The sequence below is a fragment of the Chlamydotis macqueenii genome, chromosome 1, assembly GCF_036417535.1.
Source record: "Chlamydotis macqueenii isolate bChlMac1 chromosome 1, bChlMac1.mat, whole genome shotgun sequence".
In the NCBI taxonomy this organism is placed as follows: domain Eukaryota; kingdom Metazoa; phylum Chordata; class Aves; order Otidiformes; family Otididae; genus Chlamydotis; species Chlamydotis macqueenii.
In genome coordinates this window covers 100,972,763-100,997,458 of record NC_141556.1, presented here as the reverse complement: position 1 = coordinate 100,997,458, position 24,696 = coordinate 100,972,763, and the positions used below count along the sequence as shown (strand labels likewise).

General features: G+C 37.1%; 1 protein-coding gene across 3 annotated transcripts; it reads right to left on the bottom strand.

Annotated features, from left to right (window-relative positions):
- Window positions 1-952: 952 nt before the first annotated feature.
- Window positions 953-19,073, bottom strand: ARL6 (ARF like GTPase 6). Of its 3 annotated transcripts, none has more exons than XM_086771972.1 (9): window positions 18,994-19,073; window positions 17,183-17,223; window positions 16,655-16,805; window positions 14,098-14,159; window positions 12,263-12,331; window positions 9,782-9,876; window positions 5,814-5,943; window positions 4,285-4,340; window positions 953-1,785 (listed from the first exon to the last, which is right to left on the bottom strand). In XM_086771972.1, exons 3-9 carry the CDS (start codon window positions 16,775-16,777, stop codon window positions 1,760-1,762), a joined length of 561 nt encoding a protein of 186 aa, XP_086628098.1. In that variant the 5' UTR covers window positions 16,778-16,805; window positions 17,183-17,223; window positions 18,994-19,073; the 3' UTR covers window positions 953-1,759. The 3 variants fall into 3 exon arrangements, with proteins under 3 accessions (XP_086628098.1, XP_086628108.1, XP_086628118.1); XM_086771982.1 differs by having other exon boundaries at window positions 17,183-17,286; window positions 18,994-19,012; XM_086771992.1 differs by lacking the exon at window positions 17,183-17,223 and having other exon boundaries at window positions 18,994-19,046.
- Between the last annotated feature and the right edge of the window lie 5,623 nt (window positions 19,074-24,696).

The window sequence follows — 24,696 nt, the reverse complement described above, 5'->3', positions numbered from 1 at the left end:
TTATGGAAGAGCTTAAGTTTTCTTTGCCAGGAAAAAACAACCCATCAACTAAAAATTAAATATTTCATTTAAATAAGCCATATAAGTGAACCAAAACAATTACAAAATTACTTATACTCAGCAAAAGATGTTTCCAATCAGTATTATTTTCATTACTGTATTATCCAATGCAAAGTAAACCGGAAAATTATCTGCCCCGCAGTCAGAATTATATATGTTTTTTCCCCCTTTGTATTTGATTTTGTATAGATATTTAGATTCAGAGTTGACAGAAGGCCAAAGGTGTCACAGGAAGACATGAAAGATAAACACTTTCATGACAAACTGAACTATCAGAATGATAGCATCCTGTAAGAAAGATTATTTACAGTAAGACTTAGTTCCCGCTAGCGAAGCTGAGGAGTTAATTTTAACTGTTTAATAATAACTGAAAGTACATGAAACTGCTCTACCATTTCAGACAGGTCTCTTTGCTCCAACTATTCCTCTATTAAATGAGCCCTAGAAGGCATGCTTACAGAATATTTGTGTGTTTTATGTGTTAATAAGGGGGCTTCTGCAAGACCTACACATTATACCCACAGGAATCAGCTAATCACTCAGTTAAATACAGTCTTCAGCATTCCCAATGCCAGTCTGCTTATACTTAGAGGAGGGATTAAAGGGGACAAAGCGGCATGAAAAAAATGAAGTTCTTAGCATTGGCTTAATTTGTTGCCTATGGTACATCTTCGAAGTCACAAAATTTATTAAAAATTATTCTTGAAAGTCAAACAGTTTTTATACATAACAGAAATATAAGACACATGTCATATTTATGATCTAGTCAACTAGTGAACTGTGCCTTAACTGCATTTCCAAAATATAACTTTCAATCATATACTCCTTAAATATCTGGAATAGCAGTCTAGTTGATTAGAAAGTGTAACAAATATATGCAATTAAAAAAAGCTTGGCAAAAGAGACACCATTTTATTAGAGTACACAGTGCTACTTCCGTTGAAAAATAGACAAAAAAATTCCAGACAAAAATAACAGAAAAACAAAGAACTCTAAGATGTAAAGACCATAAATGAACATATTTAAGTTAAAAAACCAAACCATGGCATATTGCATATTTGAAATTTTATTAATGAGAATGCAAATATAACCATGGTATATCACAAAAACAATTCATAACATTTCATTAAAAGCAGTTCCTTAAAAACATCTGCAATCATCTATAACAAATACAATTAATATTTGAAGCCTTGTATCTTAAATCAAAGTATTCCTCTAGAAGCCTCTTCTAGATGGTTACTAAAAACCCAACTGTAGAAATACCTAAAAATGGCCACCTAAAAGCAGTAGGTATCTCATGCAGCTGTGTTTCAGGAAGTGCTGATGATTCTTTCTCAGGAAAATAAATATTCCCACTTGGTCAAAAGGTGTCCCCCCAAAAAACAGGGGCATTTCCTTATGGCTAATTATCACCTAAAATTCAAATGAATGCAGATGTTTCTTGTTAAGATAAACTTTTTTTTTTCTTTTAAGTATGCTCTCCAGTCACAAGATTCAACTTAATTCATCAGTGTGCATACCTGAGGTGCTATGTTGCCTACATTCAGTTTTCCTGGAAGAGATACTAAAAGGAAACAAATCAACACAGTAGATTTTAGCTGAACTGTTCATTTTCTTTAAATCATTTTTCCTTTCCAAGGAACTTGTACACCTACTGACAAAGTCTGTAAAAGAACAGCATACATCTTCTATTTATCTCTCATGTCTTCATTGCTTGCATCTGATCTGTTAACAAAAAGAAACAGCTACTGTTAACACAAAATGAATTCTAGCTATATTTTGCTTTTTGAAGACATAACCCAGTATTGTCCAGGTTACAGAACTACACCAATAGATATTTGTGTAGTTACAAGAATGGGAGACAATGCAGTTAGAGTTGTTTTCAACTTGCTCTCTCATCCTCTCCTGAAATTCCTCCACAGCCAAGTTGTTTTTCCCAAATGTTGCCAATTAAACAGGAAGACTCTTCCACATAATTCAATTTTTTTTTTTTGGGCTAATAAAGTAACTTTGATGATAATAAGGGCTTGAAGTTTACTTTATGAAGTAAAGTGCACATTTGTGCACATTTCAGCTTCCACATAACCAAACATGAACTAACTCCCCAACAGGAAAGGATTTAAAGTTTGTTTTTTTAATAACTTACATAAAAGCTTCCTTGCTCTCAGTAGCCACACTTCCCCATACTGTTGCCCGATTGCCACTTCTCAATTCACTTCAAACATTTCCTCAGTTAGCATAAATACACTGCACCCCCATTGCAAGATGTAGAAATCAGCACAATTTCCCCCACTAACAGGGAACATCAGCTGGGTTTAGACTTGTGAGACAGGTTAGTTTTACCCTACTGATGATGTGTTGTTGCAATAGTAACCGCATTACAAAATGGGGAAATATGCAAACTCAGCCTTCTCTAGGGGAAAAAGAGCAAAACCTTCTGCCTGTGCCACTCCAAACCTGTAATGCACCTGCAAAAGGTAACTAAAGAAAGCACAGCCGTTGACAAGGAGAACTGTGCATTCATTAACTGGCTGCCATTTCCTCCACTGAATTTTATGGCATCCACCGGCTGTGATTTAGGAATCACTGTAACTTAAGAGTTGTTCCAAATATTTCTGTCTAGTGCTCTAGGAATGAAAAGGAGAATTCTAGTAAAAACTTGTTCTTGAAATATCAAAATCTTCATTCATTAAAAGTAAATTTCCAAACTGCACATGCTTAGGCAACAATCCACTTTAAACCCAACCTCTCAGTTTTGGGGGCACTGAGCCAGAGAGTTAAAGGAAATTATTTTAGATAAAGCCCATCCATTAAGAATTTCAGCTCAGAAAATTAAGAAGTTTAACAATCCATGAGAAGTGAATAGCTATGAAGGAAGTGACAGCAGAAGTACTTGCTTACTGTTCTTAAAAATCTAGATATACAACTTAAATATTTTGTCAGGAAATATTTAGACAAGCATTTGAGATCCTTTTAAGTAGCCTGAAGCTATGTACAAAACCATTGACTCAAAATATGGATCAAAACTTAGAAGGTTCCTCAAAAATAAAGCAGAAAATCACAGGAAAACATTACAAAATCAGAACTATGCCTGAAACAAGGAAGAATTACATGATTTGGAATCTGCTTCTATGATAGCATGGTGAAGGATGCAGTAAATCTCTTCGTAAAGACTATTTTTAGCTAGTATCCCTTCCTATGAAAATATGACCAAATGCTTTTGTATTCTGTAATAACAGTAAAATAAACCCTCTATTTCTAATTAGCAGTATTAGCAGTAAGGATTTTAAGCAGAAAGGACAGTCTGGTACCCATAGATAAGTGGAGATCCATTAAATCAGGGACAATGCCGGGTATTATTTAGCTACATTTTGAAGGACAGGAGTTGAGTGGCACTGACTCTGGAGCATCGCTGACATCTAGCGGCTGCCACAGCACAGAACACGTCGGCACAGAGAGCCCCTCTTGCAGGCTCCGATTGTACTACACTACTTAATACACTCACAGGGTAAGCAATGTAAATTAGGGAGCTAAAATTACAACGAGTTTACCCAAGCAATACCACACTTCACTATTCTATACATTTAGCAGTACACAGAAGGACAAAAGAGATCAGATCTTTACCAACGTAGAACAGAAGGATATACAGTATCCACACCAAGTTTGTAATTAAAAACATGTATGTAATACATCACCTAAGCTGGATCTGATATTTTCTATGTAGTGTGCTGTGTGTGCTATGATTGTTATAATGAAAGCTGGTTTTGGCTCGAGAGTAAAGAGCTGAACTTGAATAATCAAATGTAGTGTATTTGTCCGTGTACTTTGCTTATTTTTCTAGCCTGCTTATTCAGCATTTCCTGATATAGAACATTAAATAATGCAAAACTGGGACAGGACAGTAAGAATAAATTAAAGAACACACTGAACACCACAATAATAAATTGAAGTGCAGGAGCAGCTGGTATTAGTGTTTTTACAAGAAAGTGTTACACTGTTTGCAAAAGTATGCATTAATATTTCATAGTACGGACATCTTTCGTGTATGCTAAGAAGGTAAATGAAAGGCAAATATGAGATGGAGCATCAGTACTCACTGTGTAATTTGATCTGACAGCAGAAGTGGACAGAAAGAAAACAAAGGAAATAATAAAGGAAAAAAACCTTACAAAATGAAAAAGTTTACAGAAAGAAAATAGAGCAAGAGAATTACATATGATATACCTTGGAGCCAATCCACACCGTCTTGTAATCCTTCTCCTTTAAGAGCATCACTGGCACTGAAAGAAACAAATCAAATTATGAAAACATTGTAAGAATACCAGTTTTAATGAGTCATCACTATACTTGAAATTTACTGAATTGCAAAGTAGCATCAAGCACAGTTAACTTAAGTTTTCTTCAGGTGAAGAAGGCTGCTTCTTAAATTATATATTCTAGAGTACCTTCCTAATATGGAAACACCACTTCAAGATGTGATCTATTTTCAATGCGGTTCCAAGGCAGAGGAATTGTACCCAGAAAATGTGGGGCTCTGGAAGAGCTGCTACACAAGGCAGCCACATTGCTCTGCTGCACCTCAACTTAGGTAACTCCCTCCTCAGAATATGCTATAAAAATATGTTTACTACTTTGAACAGCAGCGATGAAGCAGCACCTTTCCTCCTCCCCATGCCGTTCCTATACACAGTGAGGATGCTGGAGTACTGGCTGAAGAACGTGTAGTGTGCGCACACTTCATTTTAACAGCAACCCTAGGAGTGTCGGTTAATATATATTTATATTAAGCTACACTGAGAACATTGTAAATCTACCTTTTGAATCACAAAGGTTATAACTGCTTAAAATGCCCCTCAATCTGCAGCTTATGAAAACTAGCACAGCAGTAAATCTGGACTGTTACTGTTGTTAGCTATAAAAATATCTTCCAAGGAGCTTGGGAATTCATCAATATAATTTCTGAGACAAAAAGCAGTGACTCCAAAACACCACCCAGGGAATCAAGTTTAATATTAAACAGGCCTAAAATGAAAATTGTAGTTTTCAGTATCATTTAGCTGCAGATTTCACTTATTTATAGTATCTGAAGACTTTATAAGATTAAAATCTAACTTCTATAAAACACTTCTGATAGAAGGATATTGTGCCAGTGTTCACAAGGAAAAAAAACATCTCCTTTTATTTATATGAAAGCTTACATCCTTCAGAAAGAAAAGGCACTAGCTCCTACAACTAAAAACCCTTCAAACATTACATGGTACAAAGAGTATGGTGTCCCTCTGAATTCATATGAAAACAGTTCACTAAATGGCCTTTCAAGAGTAGTTTACTAAAGCATCTGAAGAGTGGAAGAAAAAACTTTAAAGGTTTTATTGTTGATATTCTGAAACCTGCAAAACAAACTAGCGGCAGTACTCTGATGAGAATTCTACTTAAGTTCCCAGCAAAAAATAGCAGCAACTATTCTTCTGATAAGAACATTGCTTTTTGATTTCACTGGAAGTCCTCCATTTCATTATTTGTGTAACAGTTCTATTGTGAAAATTTTCAAGACACAGTCTACATGAATGCATTGTGCCTTTAAGATGTTTCATAGCAAGTATTAAAATACTACTACTGTTTCCACATGTGGCAGCACAGCATTTCATCTGGTTGATTTAATTTATGTTATGTATTACATAAGTGGCACAATAGAGCTAAAATACGAAGGTACAAAGTAATACCAATAGAAGGGTAGAAAAAGGGAAATTTACCAGATATGCCAGGGCTTGTCTTTGATGTTTTCTAATGACAGTAATTGAGATACTTTCACAGATGATATTGCATCCCTGAGGTCCATCTTGTTAGCAAAGAAGAGAATAGGCAGGCGACGGTGCTTAATATCTAGGCATAAGCAGAAATAGAACTATTAGGAAATTATGCAACACTTATTAATCTCTACAGGTAATAAGCTACAAACAATGCAGGAAGATGTTTTGCTCACCTGTAACTGCAATTCTCTGAAGGTTGTATCCTACCAAGATGCACACTCTTGGGTCACATGGCCTCTGATGCATGCTTCAAGAATGCTCACAAACTTTCTGGCAGTCTTTGGGATCTTCCACCCCCTCTCCCCCTATCTTATACATACATGTAAAGCTATAGGTATAAATTGCTTGTGAAGCTGAGGAACAGAAGATCAAACAACTGCCTACAAATGCTACAGATCTCTGCTGAGTGAGGACTGGATGTGTAAAATGGATGGAAAAATGATTTGTGTTTATTCATAATGTCACAACTAAGGGTAGTCTGAATTACCATTTAGCATCCTGGAAAGCATTCATGAGTTCATAAAATTGGGAAAAACTGCACATGTTTGGACATCCCTTGTCATACTATCTTCACTTGAACAAGGACTTCTTTTCCAGAAGCTCGTGTCAGCTAGCAGTGAGAACTATAGACCACACCAAGTACACTGGCAGTTTCTGGCATACTTACACATTCAAAAAGCATAAGCCTCACCGATTACCACAAAAGACTAGAAAGCCACTGGAAGGAAACAAAGTATACTATGTACTATGACAGATGTAAAACTGTCAAATTACCAGCACCAAGACTAACTGTAAGAATGCTTCACATTATTTCAATAAAGGATGAATTACAGGATTGGAGAAAAATCTAGATTTGACTCTCTCAATCAATTCTTGATGGGAAAAGAACTTAAAAACTCTCCTGTGATGAAAATTGCTGTACAGGCTTTTTTAAAAATAGTAAAAAGAAAAGGCTATATCACATAGGAAACAAGTTAAGGATTAATTTTAAAACTTCAAACATAAACCAGCTGCCTTTGCTGGGGTGGGGCATTGGGAGGAAACAACAAAACAATACAGAAAGAAACTGTCAATGCTGAAGTGGTTTGAACTTTCTTCACTACATTCTTTCCAAAATCCTTGCTGAACCTTTCCATAAAATCAGTGTATGTAACACTATCTACCCATACTCAGAGATCATGAATGCTGACAAAAATGCTGAAAATTTTCACAGCTATTTACCCTATCTGGAGCTATTTTTTCCTCTGATATCCTTTAACACAAATCAAAGGCCTCAAAGTACAAGCACAGAGTATCATTAAATCTCTGTTTTGATTCCATAGTTGAACAGCTTTTGTGTCTCCTGATTGAAATTTCTACATTAATCTACAGTACAACTAAATGAACCCTGGTACTCACAGGTTGCAAGTTATGGATAAATTAAACCCACAGAAATTAGTTGACATCACATATGCAAATAGCCAAGTTAATAAAGGAATTTTCAGTGTTTTTTTAAGCAGTTAAAAAGGGCTACAACCTATCCATATAGACTTATAGATGTACACTTAAAGATGTTTGCTAAATAAAGTAGTGGTCACAGAAATTGACATTATTTCTTACCTTATGATATTGTTTCCTACTATGCAGTATTTCCTCCCATACTTTTTATCATTATTAATGGAAAGCTAACATTTTCTAGTTGCAAGTAGTTATGAATCAACACATTAAAGAAAATCCCAGACACTAGGTAAGTGTGATGTGTAATTTTATACGAAGAATTTCAAATTTACAGGAATCTCAGTTTATTTTAGAAGCATGTGCTGGAGGTCAAGTGACCCAAGAGTCAATATCTAAAACAAGTAATCCAGACTACCATCTTGTAAAATGCTGAAGAATTAAGTTTTAAAAAAAAAAAAAAAAAAAAAGTGTTATAACAGTGATCATTAAACAAGCTGTTATTTGTAGAGTGCATTGTCCACTTATATAAGTAAAAATAATTTATAGTTCTAACTCACAAAACAGTCCCAGCTAGTACAACTTCTAACCCTGCTACTGCTTTGAATATGCATTCCCTTTCACCTGACCACCTCAGGTAAATTTTGGCAAAAAGAGAGAGAACTGTTTTACTGAAGGATTGCTAAGATTTTCAGAGACAGGAATTGATACAAGGTTGTTACCCTGCACCCATTTAAACCTTAAGTAAAGATGTAAATTTAAACCACTCCAAGAGGTTCACAGAGGCAGAAGCATAGATGGGGAGAAAGTAGGGTATGCAGGAAGAAAAACAGAACAGTAATACCAAAAAAAAAAAAAAGATGTAGTAAACAAGTTATATATTGATTCAGTTAACAGCTAATTTTAATCAAACATTACTACTAAAAGAACTTTTTATTCTCTTTGGTTGTCTTAGATGTCACCTATCAAAATCCAAAACGATAAAACAGGAACACTGTTGCTGCATTTGAGCTGAGCTGCTCCAAGGCAGAAATACAAAATTGCCCTTTCGCAATTCTGGAGAATGTACTAGGTGGCCATAGCTGTGGTCTTTCAGAAGTAGAAGACACAAATATATTAACAACTGAACAGCCCTGACCTGCTGGATGAGCATTAATAACCTACTAGTGCCCAAATGAAAAGCCCCACTTAAGCTTGCATCTACAGTTTTCATATTTTCACTCTTTTGCCTTTTAATACACCAGTAACTTATTACAGCAGTCTTGACCTCCCACCCTTGGTTGTATGTGGTTTCCATTTTACCAACAGAATGACCTTTTACTACTGTGGTTAATACCAGCTTTGGTACAAAGTTCCCTAGCCTCAAGGTAATCCACCTGTGGCCTTTGGTTCACCTCATCCTCCCCTTTGACCTTTGCAAGACCGTCTTTTTAACATCTGCATTTGAAGTGGCCCATACCCTTGAACATGAAATGGAGAGGGCCCAGTCAACTCACACAAACTCAGCTACAGCATCTTTGTTGATGAACTAATGTATAACATGTAGGCCGCATGGAAAATAAAACCATAGCAATATAACTGCCTCTCTCACGTACTACTTTTCCTGGTTAGAAATGCAAGTCACCTTCTCCTGTCTTACTTTCAGCATCGTAACCTTACAAGTTAAGACTACCAGCTTAATAAATAAATAAAAAAAATTATCGGATTATTCACTTTTAAATTTCCTGTGTATAGTTTTATACTCTGGTTAATCAGAGCAACTTTCTAAAGAGATGAAAGTCAAACTCAAAATTGCATATTGCTTACAAAAACGTTCCAGTAAAGTTTGCTACATGGAAGGGCAAAGAAGTGAAGAATTGACCGATCTTAGAACTTCATTAAAAAAGTGTAGCCTCATGCAAAAAAACAAACCAACCAAACAAAAACCCTAAAATCAACCCTCGATCACGAATCCACTTATATCCTCTTCCATCCCATGTATCCTTTTACAGATAATTGAAACTGACTGGTATAATTATTCATCCTTATTTCTGCTTAAAGAGCAATTAAAAAAAATATATATATAATGAAGACAAAAAAAAGAAATTAAAAGTTATATTAAAGGAATTAGCTGTCTTAATGGAAAAATCCAGACAGGGAAATACTTTTTTTTTGTGTGTGTTCATCATCACATACAAGCTCTCCAGCTCCCAAAGAGTCAAAGCGTATTCTTCCTCAAAACAACGCAACTTTTGATCTATATTGATTAATAAGAGACCAATCCAACTCAGTGTAGCCAACTAAGTATGATCAGTTTGTAAATGTGAATAGGTATTAAAAAAACCCCTCCAAACTTATTGAAGACTATTATTGCACTAGTATTAATGAACGGCTAAAATATTTGCAAAGTACTCTGAATGCAGAACGCGTCAGGATAAGGGCTTTTCTTAAGACAACATAACAAATATGGAGACAGAAGGGGAAAAAAGCCTCCTCACCTGGATGATTCAGAAGGGTGTCAAGTTCTTCTTTAGCCACAACCATTCTTAATTTGTCACTGCTATCAATGACAAAAATAATGGCTTGGCCTTCTCTGCATAACATAAAAAGAGTAAAGAGGCAAATTATAGGTTCTCTTAAACTGTGATTAAGAAAAGCCTTCAGAAGAAACACCAGAAAAAAAAAAAGCAAACCAACCTGATTTTTCCCTCTAATTTTTGTTGTTGTTGTTATTTGCCATGAACATTTGAATCCAGTCTTATTTCTGAAATTCAGTCTTTTGGTAACCTGCATAATTTTTTGAGGCATGAAGTTGTTCACAAGGTGCAGTCTACACAGACCTTTCAGAAAAGCTTGACTTCACTACTGAGGCTGAAAAATTAACTCTGAAAACAGAACCAACTGCTATTCTGACAGTGTGGTCAGACAGACAAAGAAAAATCTCAAGACAAGTTTCTGTAGAAATTATTTATTTCCTACACTGAAACAAGTTTATTTGGAGAAAGGTCAATTACCTTTTTAGAAAAAAAAAAAAAAAAAAAGTTTGTCCATAGCTGTTTAACAGCTAGGCATATGCAGATTAACTTTTGTAAAAGTCTGCATAAACAGGATCTTTCCTTTTGAATAAGAAGTAAAAACTTTCCACTATTTCACATCATTAAGACATTTTGCGAGCAATATAACCACAGTCACAACATATATACAACTATTCAACTCATTATTTCAGGATATTACTGATATTTTACGACTTCATGTTCCATTTATCGAAACTTATTTGAAAGCAAAATAAAGTCTGACCAGTGCAGATGAATGGTTATAAACACCCAAAAAAGGTGTTTTTAATTTACATTTTAATGTAATATTCACTTCTTCATTTTATACTTCTCTGAGACACCATTATGGATACATTCTTTACCCCCAGCATCATCTACCTTTGTATTTTCATAAGAAACAGTCCTAGACCTACTGAAAACAAGAAATAACTTGACCAGCCTAAGACTGTATGAGAAGGTCCATTCTCTTCTGGATTATGGAAAAACTTCAACAGCAAATAAAGCTTTTGCATATTAGCTGAGAATACCTACATAATTTTTATGAGCATGCAGTATTTTTCTAGAGGAATCAGAGTACTAGCATGTGTTTACTACCAAAAAATAACTTATAAACAAATAACAGTAATAGGGACACAAAATGAGTTTACATATATTTAAGACAAGTGTACTTTGAGGACATCCTAGAAGATGATTTCAAGCCAAACAGAAGAAAAGTGCAAGCTTCAAGTACTCTGAAGCAACTACTTAGACACAGATACTTGATCAGATTTGATTGCTATTTTGCAATTATTGCAAAATTAAATCTTGCTTAATTTTATAAACTGAACAGTACATTATTATTTTATATTATTTTTAGAAATTAATGTTATATGCACTGGATTAGGAACAGAGGTGGATACAAGCACACACTTTACAAGCACAGCATTACCTAAGAAACTGCCATACTGTTAGGATGAAAAAATCCCATTTATGCCACACAAGAGGTAAGTTACTGCATGAAATACAGCAGTCAAAAGTTTTTTGCTTATGAAGCACTCGGCTAGCATTTTGAGAGCAGCCTAAGGGCATCAGTTATTGAAATCCGCAGGACTCGGGAGATATACATCTAACACTCTTGAAGAATGAAGATCTATCCACACAAGTTTTCAAACTGCTAACATATTTTGCACAGAAAGGTGATGAAGCGTTAATCCTCAATTAATGAATACTTTAAGCTTTATCATATTAAATATTAATATTTAATCAATATTATGATCTTCAGAATTTCTCTATTCTATTTCTCCAAGCTATTTCTGTGCAGTTTACTACTGTTCACCTTATTTAGATCAGCATGAGGTATTACAGGACAACAATGAGACAACATAAATGAAGACTCAAGTTTCAGTAGAAGCTAGAAAAACAGAAAGTGGTGTCTATTACCAATAAGGCAATACCATAGTGTAATAAAGTGCAGCGAATATCTTACTTAATAAATAACATCTAGGGAATTCTTGGTCAAGTTCTCATGTGCCTCATTCTCTGAGGTTAGTTTCCCTCATCTCTAAAAAATCTCAGCCACCAGGCAATACCTTTTGGGTCTTAAGTCACATACCTACAGAAGAACAGAAAAACAGGAAACCTAACCCATCTTTATGCTTTCTTACAGCACTGGTTTTCAGGTTTCAACATTTAAATCCCATCTCTACTATGCTCACCCAATCTTTGAGTCAACAAGATGTACGCAAAAGCATGCTAATTAACAGCATATAAAAATTTTCATTTTTTAGAACAGAAAGAAAATTTGTATTTATCCAGAATGACCTTCTGTCAAACACTAAGTCTTCTCTGAATAATTTCTAACCACTAGATATTATCATGCTTCTGTTTAAATAATGTATATGACAGCTAATATGAGCAGCAATGCTTTAAAATAAATGATAGGCTTACTTGTAGTAATGTTCCCAGAGGTTTCTGTATCTCCCTTGACCTGACATATCAAACACTGTGAAAGACAAACTGCAAAGAAATGGAGTGTATGAGGCACAGAAACAAAGAACAAAACCCAAACCCAAACTATTGTCTTTGCTACCCTGACAGAAAAAGCCAGATCAACTTTAATCCTAATGAACTGAGAAAAATTCCCAAAGGAACTCTGGCTACTCCATCTGCTTTCAAACTATCCTAACCAGTTTTGTGGTCTTATTATAGAAATATTCCACAATGGAAAATGTTTGTTTACTCTCTCAATCAAGGAACTAAACCAATTATTAAAAGTTACATCAAATACAAAATAAGCTTCCATTCAGCCTCTGTTTTTATCAAGTTAGTATCAAATATTGTTTATAACATTTAGCAAATGAAATTCAGATGAGTCATGACTTAAAATCCACAGCCTGTCTTAAATTCTGTCCCTAGGCAGGCATCCAAAGGCTTCTGTATGCAAAATAAGAGGCTTAAAAAAAAAAAAAGTATTCCACCTTCAGAAAAAAAAACAACATTCTGGTAGTAACAGGTTACCTCAGGTGACCAAGCTACAAAGGGCAGTTTTCACAACTTTTTTCACCCAAACCCTAAATACAGCAAGTCTATTTAAAGAACATCACAAAAAAAAAAAAAAAAAAAAAAAACAAACAGATTCACTCCTGAAATGTCTACAGAGGCAATATTGACTTCAGTATTAGCCTTTCCTGTTTTGGAAATACAGGTCCCAAATACCTACAGAAGTGGAGGCCACACCAAAATGGGAAGGTTTAGAAAATGAAGCTCTCCAAACATCCTTTCCAATCTACATCCAGACACCATCTGATCTGGACAAGCTGCTCTGCCACGTATAAAGTTCTCAGCAACCTCCAAACAATGTTATCATTGTAATATTAGATTACTGACGTTTTGGGGTGGGGGCGGATTATGGGTTTGTTTGTTTTTTAAATCATTCTACAAGGTGTATTTACAGGTCATCTTTCCTACTACAAGATCAGAACAAAGCAAAGCAATATAAATCGATTTACATTCTCACACAGCCAAACCTCAAACCTGTCTTACGTGCTTTACTGAGACAGAATACAGTTGAGCCTCCTATAAAAATATGAAACCTATCAATCCCACACATCAGCTCAAGGAATAAGCAACTTTCTTGCAGATTTCTCATCCAGTGGGGCATGCTGCTTGGTTTGAAGACTGATTGCACCCATTAAAAATACAGTGTGAAGGCTACAGAATAATAAAATAATATCTAATGTTACCTCCTTGAAGTATCTTTGTCTCATGACATTCCTTTTCTAAATCTTAGCCTTAACGCAACTAACGATTTGTTCCTCCTCTTCCTGACTTCTGCCCCTGCCGTCTTTACAGTGCTAATGCTGTAGCCACCATTTTTTATTTAATGAGATTAGACTGCAGTCTCTTCCCAGTCGCTCCAGTGAGAGTGCTTAACGGAATACAGATTACCATCTAAGCAACTGTCTCTCCTCAGGGCTGTAACAGTGCCCTATTCTAAAATTCTTAACAGACAGCAATAACATGCTCGTACACACTATTGAAATTTTTTTTTTTAATATATACATAGTTTTATAGTTGCACAAAACACACAATATCTTCTAACACTGTCAGTCCTAGATCGTGATTAGGATTCCTGGGTACTACCACATTTTAGCAAACTGCATGTCATGCCATTATACCACCAGACATTATACTTAGTTACATCCCACTGAAAGAGGTAATTAAGTCCAGCTATTTTGTGTTAATTACTACTGCTAAATGGAGAAAATGAAAGAAACTACTACCTCGATGTCTTGAATTTCTCTATACTGAATCCTATTGTTGGAACGATGTCCTGAGTTTGAGCCTTTAAAGAAGAGAAAGCACAAATTTCAAAGTCAAGTTAGAAAATTAAATACTGAAATATATTTGAAACATTAATGCATTACAGATCTATTTTCCCCAAACTGTGCAATACAAAAGCTTTCTGCAAATCTAGATACTTTATATTAAAAAAAAAGTTCCCAGAAATGTACAGTAATTTGAGATCAAGGTTTTCTAGACAGTGAATGCTACTGGACAACAGCATTGAAGTTGAAGACATTTTAGCCTTCACAATGAGATTCTACCTTTTACATTAGTCTGTGTACACATGTATGTGTGGATATTACCTATAAAATAAACAGGACATAGCTTCACATAGAAGACAACAGCTTGAAGATTATGACTGAGATCAAAGTTCACAATATTTGTGCACTTTGGAAGCCGCAATGTCAACCCAAACAAATCTGCACAATACCTTAAGCCTCTTAGATAAAAGAAGTATACTTCTATCAAGGTATTAGATTGGCCATACTCCCCGCTTCTGCCAACAGGCTGCAGGAGTCTATGTGGCATTGGGAATTACACAGCAGACATTACACAGTGGCCTAACCATAGTTCTGTTCAAACTCCCAGACCACTGGAAGAAATCACTATTTACCACAGAGGAATGGCCAAAACATAAAGCATTATTATTAGATCTGTCTGATAACCAGGTTTACTGCTGAGCTAGCCAAGGAACTGATCAGCTAAGTTGGTACAATAGAATAGCTCCTTTAAGAAGCATCAATATTGAGCAGGGAGAAAGGTCACAGGCCCTAGCTTACAGAGCTGTCTGAGAAAGGGACATGCAATCCTTTTACAGGCTTTCTAGAGCCTCTTATTAAAAACACTATATATAAGCAGTTGACTCCTTGCATACAACTGAAGCGAGCATAGCTTGTTCATCTGCAGCTTCATTATAAAAATGGCATTCCACCACCATAAACAGTTTAGTCAAGTTTCGGTCAACAAAGGAAAATTTGCCAATAGCGGAAGGGGTGTTATTTCTTTAACATTCATTTCAATTTATCAGGCCCAGAAAACACAACTGCAAACAGATGGATGAACACTTGTATTTGCCAGACAACTAATATATTACAGGAGCAAAGTAGCAGTTACTACTAGAATACTATTTATTACTAGGGCAAAGTAGCAGTTCTTAAGAAGACTGGGTTGATCCAGAGCTCAAAATCATCTATCCACTGAACTTATTAAAAAGAAAAAATTTCATAAAGTCTGACCTAATGACATATGTGGCACATTAGAGAATTTGCAAAGAGAGGACTTACACAAGTTGTATGCAAAGCTATTTTCCTAAAGGATCATGTTAAATGAAAACATTCAGAAGTAAATTCTCGTTTCGCTATTTACAGTAAAACAAACAAATTCTAATTATTCTACTTGTGTAACTCCCTTGGGACCTTCTCTAATACCTATCATTGTGATAAATTTTGAAGTCTGTTCAACTCTAGTTAGGAATTCTTCACTGCTTAAGGTATGACATAAAAACTCTGCTACAATGAAGGTCTCAAAAGTTACATCAATGTATAACTTGCCTGATACAAATCGTAGCATTTCCCCCAAAGGACTGGTAACAGATAGTAAGCAGTGTATAGTCTTTGTTTATAAATCTATTTAATTTTTGGTGGAAGAATAATTGCTAGAAATGGAAGAGTAGCAGACTCTACCAAGTTATGTTTTTTAAAACGATGTTCAGTGGTAGTCTTCAGGAAAAGTGCAATGGAAGTTAAAACACAAAAGTTGAGTCCTGATGTAAACTGCAGAAATCACAGTATCCCAGATGCTCAAGCCTCTAGCTTTGAGCATGGCTACCAAAATTCATCTATTTCTATTTCATAAACATAGGTAGAAAGAAGGTAATCCTACTTTAAATTTTGCTCAGTATGCTAGACACTCCTAGTGGCCTGGAAAACACTTTTCACTTTATGAACAAACTGCAAATATAAATGCTACTTATTTTGAAAGCTATTCTGTTTTCAAAATGCTGAAGTCACCATTAAGTGTGCACCTTCTTATTATTTCCTATTTTACTGTTTATTATATACTTATTATTTCTCAGGAAGATATTAAAATAAACATGATAAATGTAGACAAGTTGTTATACAACTGTATTAATCTCAAATGTTCAACACATCACTCAATCGCAATCCTGTAGCAATTATTTAAGTGACTTAAGAAAACCGTTTCAGATCCTGACTTCAGTCGTCATAAACCCTTCCTTATTGGGTAATCTTAGAAAATATGTGCCACATTAACAGTGGTTTTTTGGTAAATGTTTTCAGAATATGCATGTGGATGCTTACATTTATTTTTAGTTATCTGGAAACTCTTAAAGTATATTTGTTCCACTGCACTAAATCAAAAAGCTCTTCACAGCTTTTCCATGGTCACATTTAGTGTAACAGTATGCAAAACCAGTTTAAACAAACATCAACTCTGCAGTAAAAACACCAACAGTGAACTAAGTAGGCTACTTACATTTGAAGGTTTGAGTTTATTTATAATCGTTGTTTTGCCGCTATTGTCCAAGCCAAGGCACAAAACGTGAACCTCCTTTTTCTTCAGCCCAAGCCATCCCGCTAGCTTGTCAAACAATCCCATAACTCTTGCTCAACTACACAGGGATCACCTGTTGTTCAGAAAATCAGAGAAGGAAATAGTTGTTGGAAAACCGTTACATATACAGCAGTGCTGTCACAGTAGGTGGGCATGTGGCTAAGCAGTCCTCAGACATTTAAAAGGACAGTGTGAATGAGACACTATGCAAACACCGTCACAGCAGGTTTGCTTGGTATACTAAGCAAATGGAGGTAAGCTGATTATAGCGAAGAGGCCTTGATACAAAAGTAGATTGGCCGTTTATAGCCCTGTCTATGTCTGTGTAAACGCAATGTCCTTGATTCATTTGGTAGCAATATTGCCATAATTCTGAGCAGTCCAAATAGGAACAAAACTTCCATGCCTCCTTCCTTCTACCAAACGGAAAAAAACCAGGAAGACCACTACCTTTTACTTCAAATTGTCAGTAGTCCAGCCAGTCGTCATACCTTAGATGACAAAGCAAAACATTATTTCCCTTCTTTAGCACCTGCTATGTGACTTACTGAACCCTGAAAGCAAATAAAGTACTCTCTGTCAATTCAATTAAACTCTAATTGTAACGGGCTTTGCTGATATTAACGTGTAAATTAGGAACTCATTTAGATAGAAACTGATTATAACAGATCCAACAGACATGAAGCCAGACACTCTCATAGTCACCCACGCTCCAGGTAGAGGCCAAACTCCTACTCCTGCCTTGACACTGACTGAAGTTACCTGGCAGTAGCATATTCAAAGGGGCTTACAGCTCATGTTACTCTGCAGTACTTGGCTAAACGTACTTTGCAAAGAGGATAACCGTTGTCTATCTGGAATGAATTCCACTAAGAATCACTTCAGCAAACAGACAGCTGAAATATTTGTAAGGTATTCAATAACAAAGCATTTAATTAATGTCAGAGGAATTCCACGGAGTGGTGAAGACTGTTTTTTCTCTCAATAAAGGAAAAAAACACACAGCACTGAACAACTCAGATTGCAATCTTAATTACCCTAGAAAACCATGGCAGGAGGAGAAAGAGGAAAAACATCAATGACAAGGATTTGGTCTCACTTCTTCACTAACTGGTTACAAAATGATGATTAAGTGCATTTTAATAGAAATAATTTTAACATCTTTGAATTTAATAAAGTCACATAAGCCATCAGCTTTGTTTATGGTATGTTTTTTTAAAATAGAGATCCTTTTTAAAGCCATATCTAGTGCATTTTGATTCAAGATCTTGTAGTAATCTAGAGAGGCTATGTGTGTAATAGCTACACACAGCTGTCACCACATTAAACAAGCCCAACATTAGTTATAGCAATTCCCTCAAAGAAAACAAAAATCATTACTTTTCTTCTAACTCCCTTTATTTTATGTCCCACTCCTTTTTAAATATACATACAACTCTGAAAGCAGAGTAAGGCTTACTGTTTATAATCAAATTAACCTTGCTGCAAAACACATTGCTCTCTAGTCCAATGAAGAGCCTTACCTATAGATTATAGACAATAACGTTGAAAAAATACCTTACAGGTACTCTTAAAATGAAAACAGAGAAAACACAGACACTTAAAAGATGCTTCTAGGGCTTCACTTTAAAACCCAAAAGCCTAAATACACATTCTTTGACAACACTTCCTAGCAAGATTTTAATTATGGCCATTGTTTTCTAGGAGTTTTTAGTAACAGGTGGCAGAGTCAACAGGAAAAAAATGTAAGCTTAACTTCATGCCCTGCCCCTTTTCTCCCATTCTTTTCCTCAGCTGTGAAGAGTTCCAGCAGCTACAGCTGGCACAGGTTCCTTTCCGTGCCAGCTGACGCTTAGCCTACAACGCTATATATTATTTAGGACAGAGTTTGGTCCTGGAACTTGTTACCAAACTCCATCAACCTTTACCAAGCACTGTAAGCCTGCCTGAGGCACCAGTGACCACCATTTGTTGTGGTAACCAGGCTGCGAAACCCCTTGGAGACAAACCACTCCTGTGGTTTGCCAGGAGCGGAGTCGGGGCTTCCCTTCCCGCCACCGAGGCCTGCTGGCGGCGGGCGCTCCTGCCCCGAAGCCCCGAGTCGCCCCCGGGTGCCGCCGCGACCGGCAGCGGGTGCGAGTCCCCTCACCCAGGGCGGGACGGAGGGCCCCACGCCGGTGGGGGAAGGCTCCCCGCTCACACACCCCAACAGGAGACGAGACCAGGCTCCCAGCTCCCACCCTCCCGGCCGCAGCACAGACCTGGGCCCGTAAAAAGTCGGCCGAGCCCGACCGCCTCCAGCCGCCACCGCCTGCGCCGTTGCCGAGGAAACCGCCGCCCCGCCCCCGCCAAGCCCTTCCCGGAGAGGCCCCGCCCCGCCTCCTCGCAGCATCCTCGCCCCTTCCGGCGAGTGGGGCGGGGCATCACCTGGGGCCACGCCCGCCGTTACTGGCCTAACGGCCACAGGCGGACGTGAGGGGGTGGGCGTCATGGTGGGCGCGGCTTGGCCTGGCGTCTCTTTTGCCCGGGGAGGCTCCCCGGCCGGGTTGGTTTTGTCACCTCCGGCAACTTTGTGTGTTACCCTGTCAGTTGTGCCCGGGTGCCCCTCACATACACTGGGCAAGGCGTTGGGCACTGGTCAGACATAGGAACTGCATCCATGTCTGCCTCTGCGTCCAACACCTGTGTCATTTTTATCCGACCCCTACTGCTCTGTGTTTCTAAGCACAGCTTGCAGCAGGAGTGCTCAGTCAGATAAATCCTTTTGGGAATTACAAGTAATATAGGAAGAAAAGCCTAATAAAAAAAACAGACCAAAGGTGTCCACAGCAACTCCTGTCCCTAAGCAGACAGTTTTGTGTGGTACAATGTTCAGGGAAAAGCTGAAATCCACCAGCCAGCAACTGGGGTTTCGGAAGAAGGCAGCTTGTTCAGGCTAAGCACAATGTCTAGAAATACACCAACATTTTTTTTTTTGCCGTGTAGCAGAGTTGAGTCAGATTGGTTCTAGGTCTGCTACAGGAACCTAAAATTACTGAAATAACTTACAATGAGATCCCAAACATCAGCAGAAATAAACTAAAACCCAGTCTTCTTTCCACCATGTACTTACAGTTAGCTGCCAAAATTGTTCTCAGTTCTGTAAAAGTGAGAGCTGTGACCTCCTATGCTGCTGCGCTTAGCAAGGGCGGTTAAAAAGACTCATCCTGCTTTTTAACTGGAACAGTAGCATGAGTTTTCTCTCTCTTTCTCTCTCTCACCTCAGTGGAGGTATCCATAGGCTATCAAAGATGGTTCATATGCCACTCCCCGTGTTCGGCTCGCTGCCCTGCCCTGCAGGCCCCAATGAGACCTGGCAGGGTCAGCAGAAGCTGAGGCAGGGAAGAGCTCGAACACGGTCCCGTGCTCATCCCTCAAGACTGGCAGCGCAAGCCCACCAGCTGGAGCAACTCAGTCCCTTACGCTTCCCTCACTGCAATCTGAAATTTCTGTAATTCCAGATTTTAAGCGTATTTTGCGGAACAAAGATAAGCCATGACTGAGGGGTGGAGTATATGGTTCTGCCTCTGCTTCCCAAAAGGTGGTCTGTACTGCTCCTTGGCTTGAAGAAGCAATTTTCCTTCACGGAGCTCTACCCCTCATTTTGAAAAACTCTAACCTACTTTCACATATGCTGAACACAGCTTTCAGTCTACTGTCTCAACTTCTGCCCTGGGGACAGGAGTGAGAGCAGTGGAAATAGCTGTTTGATAGCGAAGTGGACTGTTCTTTGTGCTAAAAATCTTAAGTCAGAAGCTCCCAGTTATGATGCACCTTGTATTAAACATCAAAGATTAAAAATACTACAAGTATTTTGTGTGCTGTTTGGCTTTCTAATTCTTATTGTTGTTTTCATTGTTATTAAAGGTTTGAGGTAAATTGCAATCATGATTTCATGATTCCCCTATACCCAGAAAATTCTGACTAAAAGATGAGATTCCCTCATAGTGACATTATGAGCCATTAAAGAAAAAACAAGTAGCATAAATCTTACAGTCAAATTCTGGGTTGAAGCACTTTCTAAAAGCTAATCAGGTTGTAGGGTAAGTATGTGTTAGAGTGGGGTGTCATCTCCTACTTTTTATATTGAAAGCAGTCCATATCAAATAACTAGTTCTAAACTCAATGAAGAACAAAGAACGGCAAAGGCATTTCTGTAACCAGATCTAAAACTACATATTAATTCTTTGCTATATACCCTATGTTAAGTCTGACAGTCCTTAGTGAGAAAGCTCTTCCCATGTAAAATATGCAGGACGTAATGGACTGTGGACGTCTGACATTCATTTCCTATTAATCTACACAAGCTTCTGTTCAGTATTGTGTTGCATACATCCGATGTTATGAAATGAAAGTCTAATTATAATTTTAAACTTTTTGAGGTAGACTCTGATTATTGTATATGGTGTTTACTTTGTGAATCACTGTGTATTGCCCTGGCATTACTTACATAATACAATCAGTTTTAAAACTGCATTTGTCAGTGAGAGTTTTGAAAAACACTAGACAAGGCCTTGCATGAAAGGAGTTGCATGGCTCAGTGAACGACCAAAAAGAGGGTGAACAGTGCTGCAGAATCTTAATAGCACATTAAAATCTATTTAAAATTCAGATTCCTAGTGTTTCTCAAGAAGGAGAGAGTGCTGTTGTTTGGAACTTTTAATGTGTGCAGTTTTTTCCTGATGTTGTTAACTGTACCTGCATTTTGACAAGGCGTTTACCAGAGCATAAGTACTCAGTGGTAAGCATGGAGGAGGCCACTATGAGGATACATTCTTTACGTGAAAAAAACCACCACCACCCTGAAGCATCTCAAGTGTTAGAACATATTGCCAGTCCATCTTTATTAGTATATCACCCTGTGTTAAGCAGCTGGGTTTTTTTTGCATGATCATGTATGACAGGCTTCACTGTGTATCATTATATTAGGAACTTAAGGCAAAACAAACACCATTAACTCAAAAATAACCACCAGTACTGTAACTTTTATTTGCTAATAAATATCTTAATAAACAGGCTTACCTCATCTGTAAGACCTGATAATGCCTCTTAGGAAATCATAGAAAAATAAAATACAATACTAATCAGTAACTTGTACTTTGTACAAAATTCTTATTATGTTGCTCAGCAGGTAGCTTTGCCAAACCCCATATTCTTTCTGCAAAGAGATGGCATATGTAATGCAATTCACCTTAAAAACACCTAATGTTGAGAGCTGAGCATTCTATTACACTATTAACTTGTAGGCATGCCAGCACATGAAAATTTACATGGAATATCATATTATCATAGGAGTAGAATAATAATAAAAAAAGATAAGGGAACACCACTTTTCAGTAAATAATAACATCTTCACTTCTAATGTAAATTCCCCTTGGGACTGCAAATCAGTATATTAAGCTTTTTATTTCATGGCTATTCCTACAGTACCGTTATAAACTGGTGAAAAGGCATAACGAAAAATGCAGTGGGAACACATATGGGAGATACATTACGTGAAGAAAAGCCATTCTGAACAGTGAGGCAGTCCCAGGGGGAAAGCAACGATACCAGCTGTGAAATGATCAGTCTCTCAGAATGAAGAGATGGTGCTCGCTGCATGCAATGCTACACAAATCTCTGAGCGATGAAGATACAACTGAGAGGTACAGTACCAAAGCTGCTTTTCTGTGAGAAGAATAGTGAAGACTGAGTTACAGGTAGTTGTCATTATTCAAATACATCTTGGTAAGAGGAAAAGAAGCAATGGCAAAACAAATGTCATCTGGGGTCTTTAAAGAAAAGGTGAGTTTCAGACTACCAGTAAGGATATGAGATCTGTGCTGAGGCCACGGTTTGTTTGTAAAATAGTTTGTGAGTATTATGATTATACGGTTACTTTTGAAGCCATTTACCTTTAAAGTTTTGACATGGCTGCTTAAATATATAGTCTAAAGTGTCTGTCATCAAGTAGTTATTTATACATACACATACATTGATACATTTTATGGCTATGCTAGAACAGCAAACTATGAAGAGCAGTCATATTTAGTTGTGTACAATCTAATTTCACAGAAGAGACAGAGATTAAAAGCCCGTTTAATTCAGATACGTTTAAAACCAACACACAGAAGTAGAGGCTATCCTGAGAAAACATACCAACCATGTTATCTTCCAAGAGAAAATCAAAGCTAATTTTTGAAAGGTAGTCAAATATTTTTCTTGCATCTTTTCTCTAAGTAAAAGTGGTTCATTTTTTTTTGTTTTGCCTTTTTTTTTAAATTGATGACAAAATTAAAACAATAATGGTTACTTTGCTAGAAAATAACTATTGCCTTTCAGTAAATAGGATTTCACATGATCTTTTAAAGATTTTTTTTTTTTCCTTATTAAACTGCAGATGCAATCCTGAGAAGTGCAGAGTACCTGTCGTTGTTACTGAAGTTAATAGGAGGTGTACTGCATCAAACAAGAACAAGCCCTTTTTGTCAGTCTCTGGGTTTACTGTCACAGCATCACTGTGCGTGACATAACTGATACCATCAGAGAATTTTGACATTGGCCTCAACAGAAGCAGACACAAGGCTGCAGGTAAGAACAACATCTACTGAAGTATTGACTGAATCCAGTTCCTTCACCAGAGTTAACCAAGAAACAACTTTTCCCGCTTTTAATCTGAAATAGCCCTCTCCACTTTATGTAGAAAAGTTGGCAGAAGAAACTGCTGCAAAAGAAATGCTATTAAAAATGCTACACTGCCAATTCAAAGCTTACTGTTTCTTGGGGAGAGGCAGATAGGGAATCATGGCCATAAGCATTAAAATGCTTACGCATTTACGTGTTAGGAATTTGAGAGTAGTATGGTTTCCTTGAGATAGGGAATTAACAAGAGTCCAGTAAACAGAAACACTAGGAGGGCATTAGTTATTTTATTTGCTACTGGGCCTTTCATTAACTGGCAAATCTCAAAACTTACACTGCAGTGCACTAGGAGTATGAAACAGCTTGTTCAAAGAGGCAAATGATCAGCTAGAACGGCTATTATGAAGGGGAGATCGTATTGCATAATTGTGTATGTTTAGGAAAAAAAAAGATAGACAAATCCTTTTTTTTTTTTTTTTTTTTTGTGGGTTCTGTTTGTTTGATGGGGATGGTGGTTTTATCCTGAATTTAAGACCAGGAGTTTGGGGACTTTTTTAGGGGAAAAAAAAACACCCAACCCATAACATTTCTGTTACATATTCTATTAGGTGTGTAGGTAATTTAAAGTATTTATTCCAAACTCACATAGTAACCTATTCCTGATAAAACAACAGTGCAGCAACCACCTTTTGTACATTGCAATTCAGCTCTACCGTGTTGAATGTAACCATAATCTATTGTGTCACATCCCTGAGGTAGTAGCATTGTCTTTTATGCTCAGTGCACTCCCTGTCCCCCTGTTAAATGAGGCCAGCCATTCCATTGAAATCTATATAAACTCTTGATCCAAAACCTATTTCAGTCCATTGACACCTTCTTATGGATTTAACTGATTTTGGATCATGCCCTGAATGACCAACCTACATCTCAACCTGAAACTCTCAACAGAGAAAGTAAAACTAGGAAAATGTTTTAGCGATACACTTGAATGACAAGACAGCATGTGTCCTAATAAGTGCTGGGTCTCTAATAACAAATCAAATACGACAGTGGTGGGATGCAGGAGAGGAGAATTTGTTCGGAGAGCTGAATCCTACATATGTGTAACACAGGGCTGCTTCCCACTCTCAGTTAGAAACGGTCATGAATTTTGGTCACAGCAAGAACATGCCTGCTGACACTGAAACATTTAATTCCTCACAGTTCCATTGTTCTCCTAGGAGTTACTCCACCAAGAAGTTTATTAAAATCTTTCATCAGGATTTGGAAATACTGGGTGTTTTAGAGCAGAACCTTCCCAAGAC

Bases quoted from the DNA above. Each gene is read 5' to 3' on its own strand.
- ARL6 (XM_086771972.1), bottom strand. From the start codon at position 16,777: ATGGGATTGTTTGACAAGCTAGCGGGATGGCTTGGGCTGAAGAAAAAG. The intron at 12,332-14,097 runs GTAGTAGTTTCT...ATTTCTTTGCAG, and splicing joins GAGAAATTCAAGACATCGAG to TTTGTCTTTCACAGTGTTTG. The intron at 9,877-12,262 runs GTAAGCCTATCA...TATGTTATGCAG, and splicing joins CTCTGGGAACATTACTACAA to AGAAGGCCAAGCCATTATTT.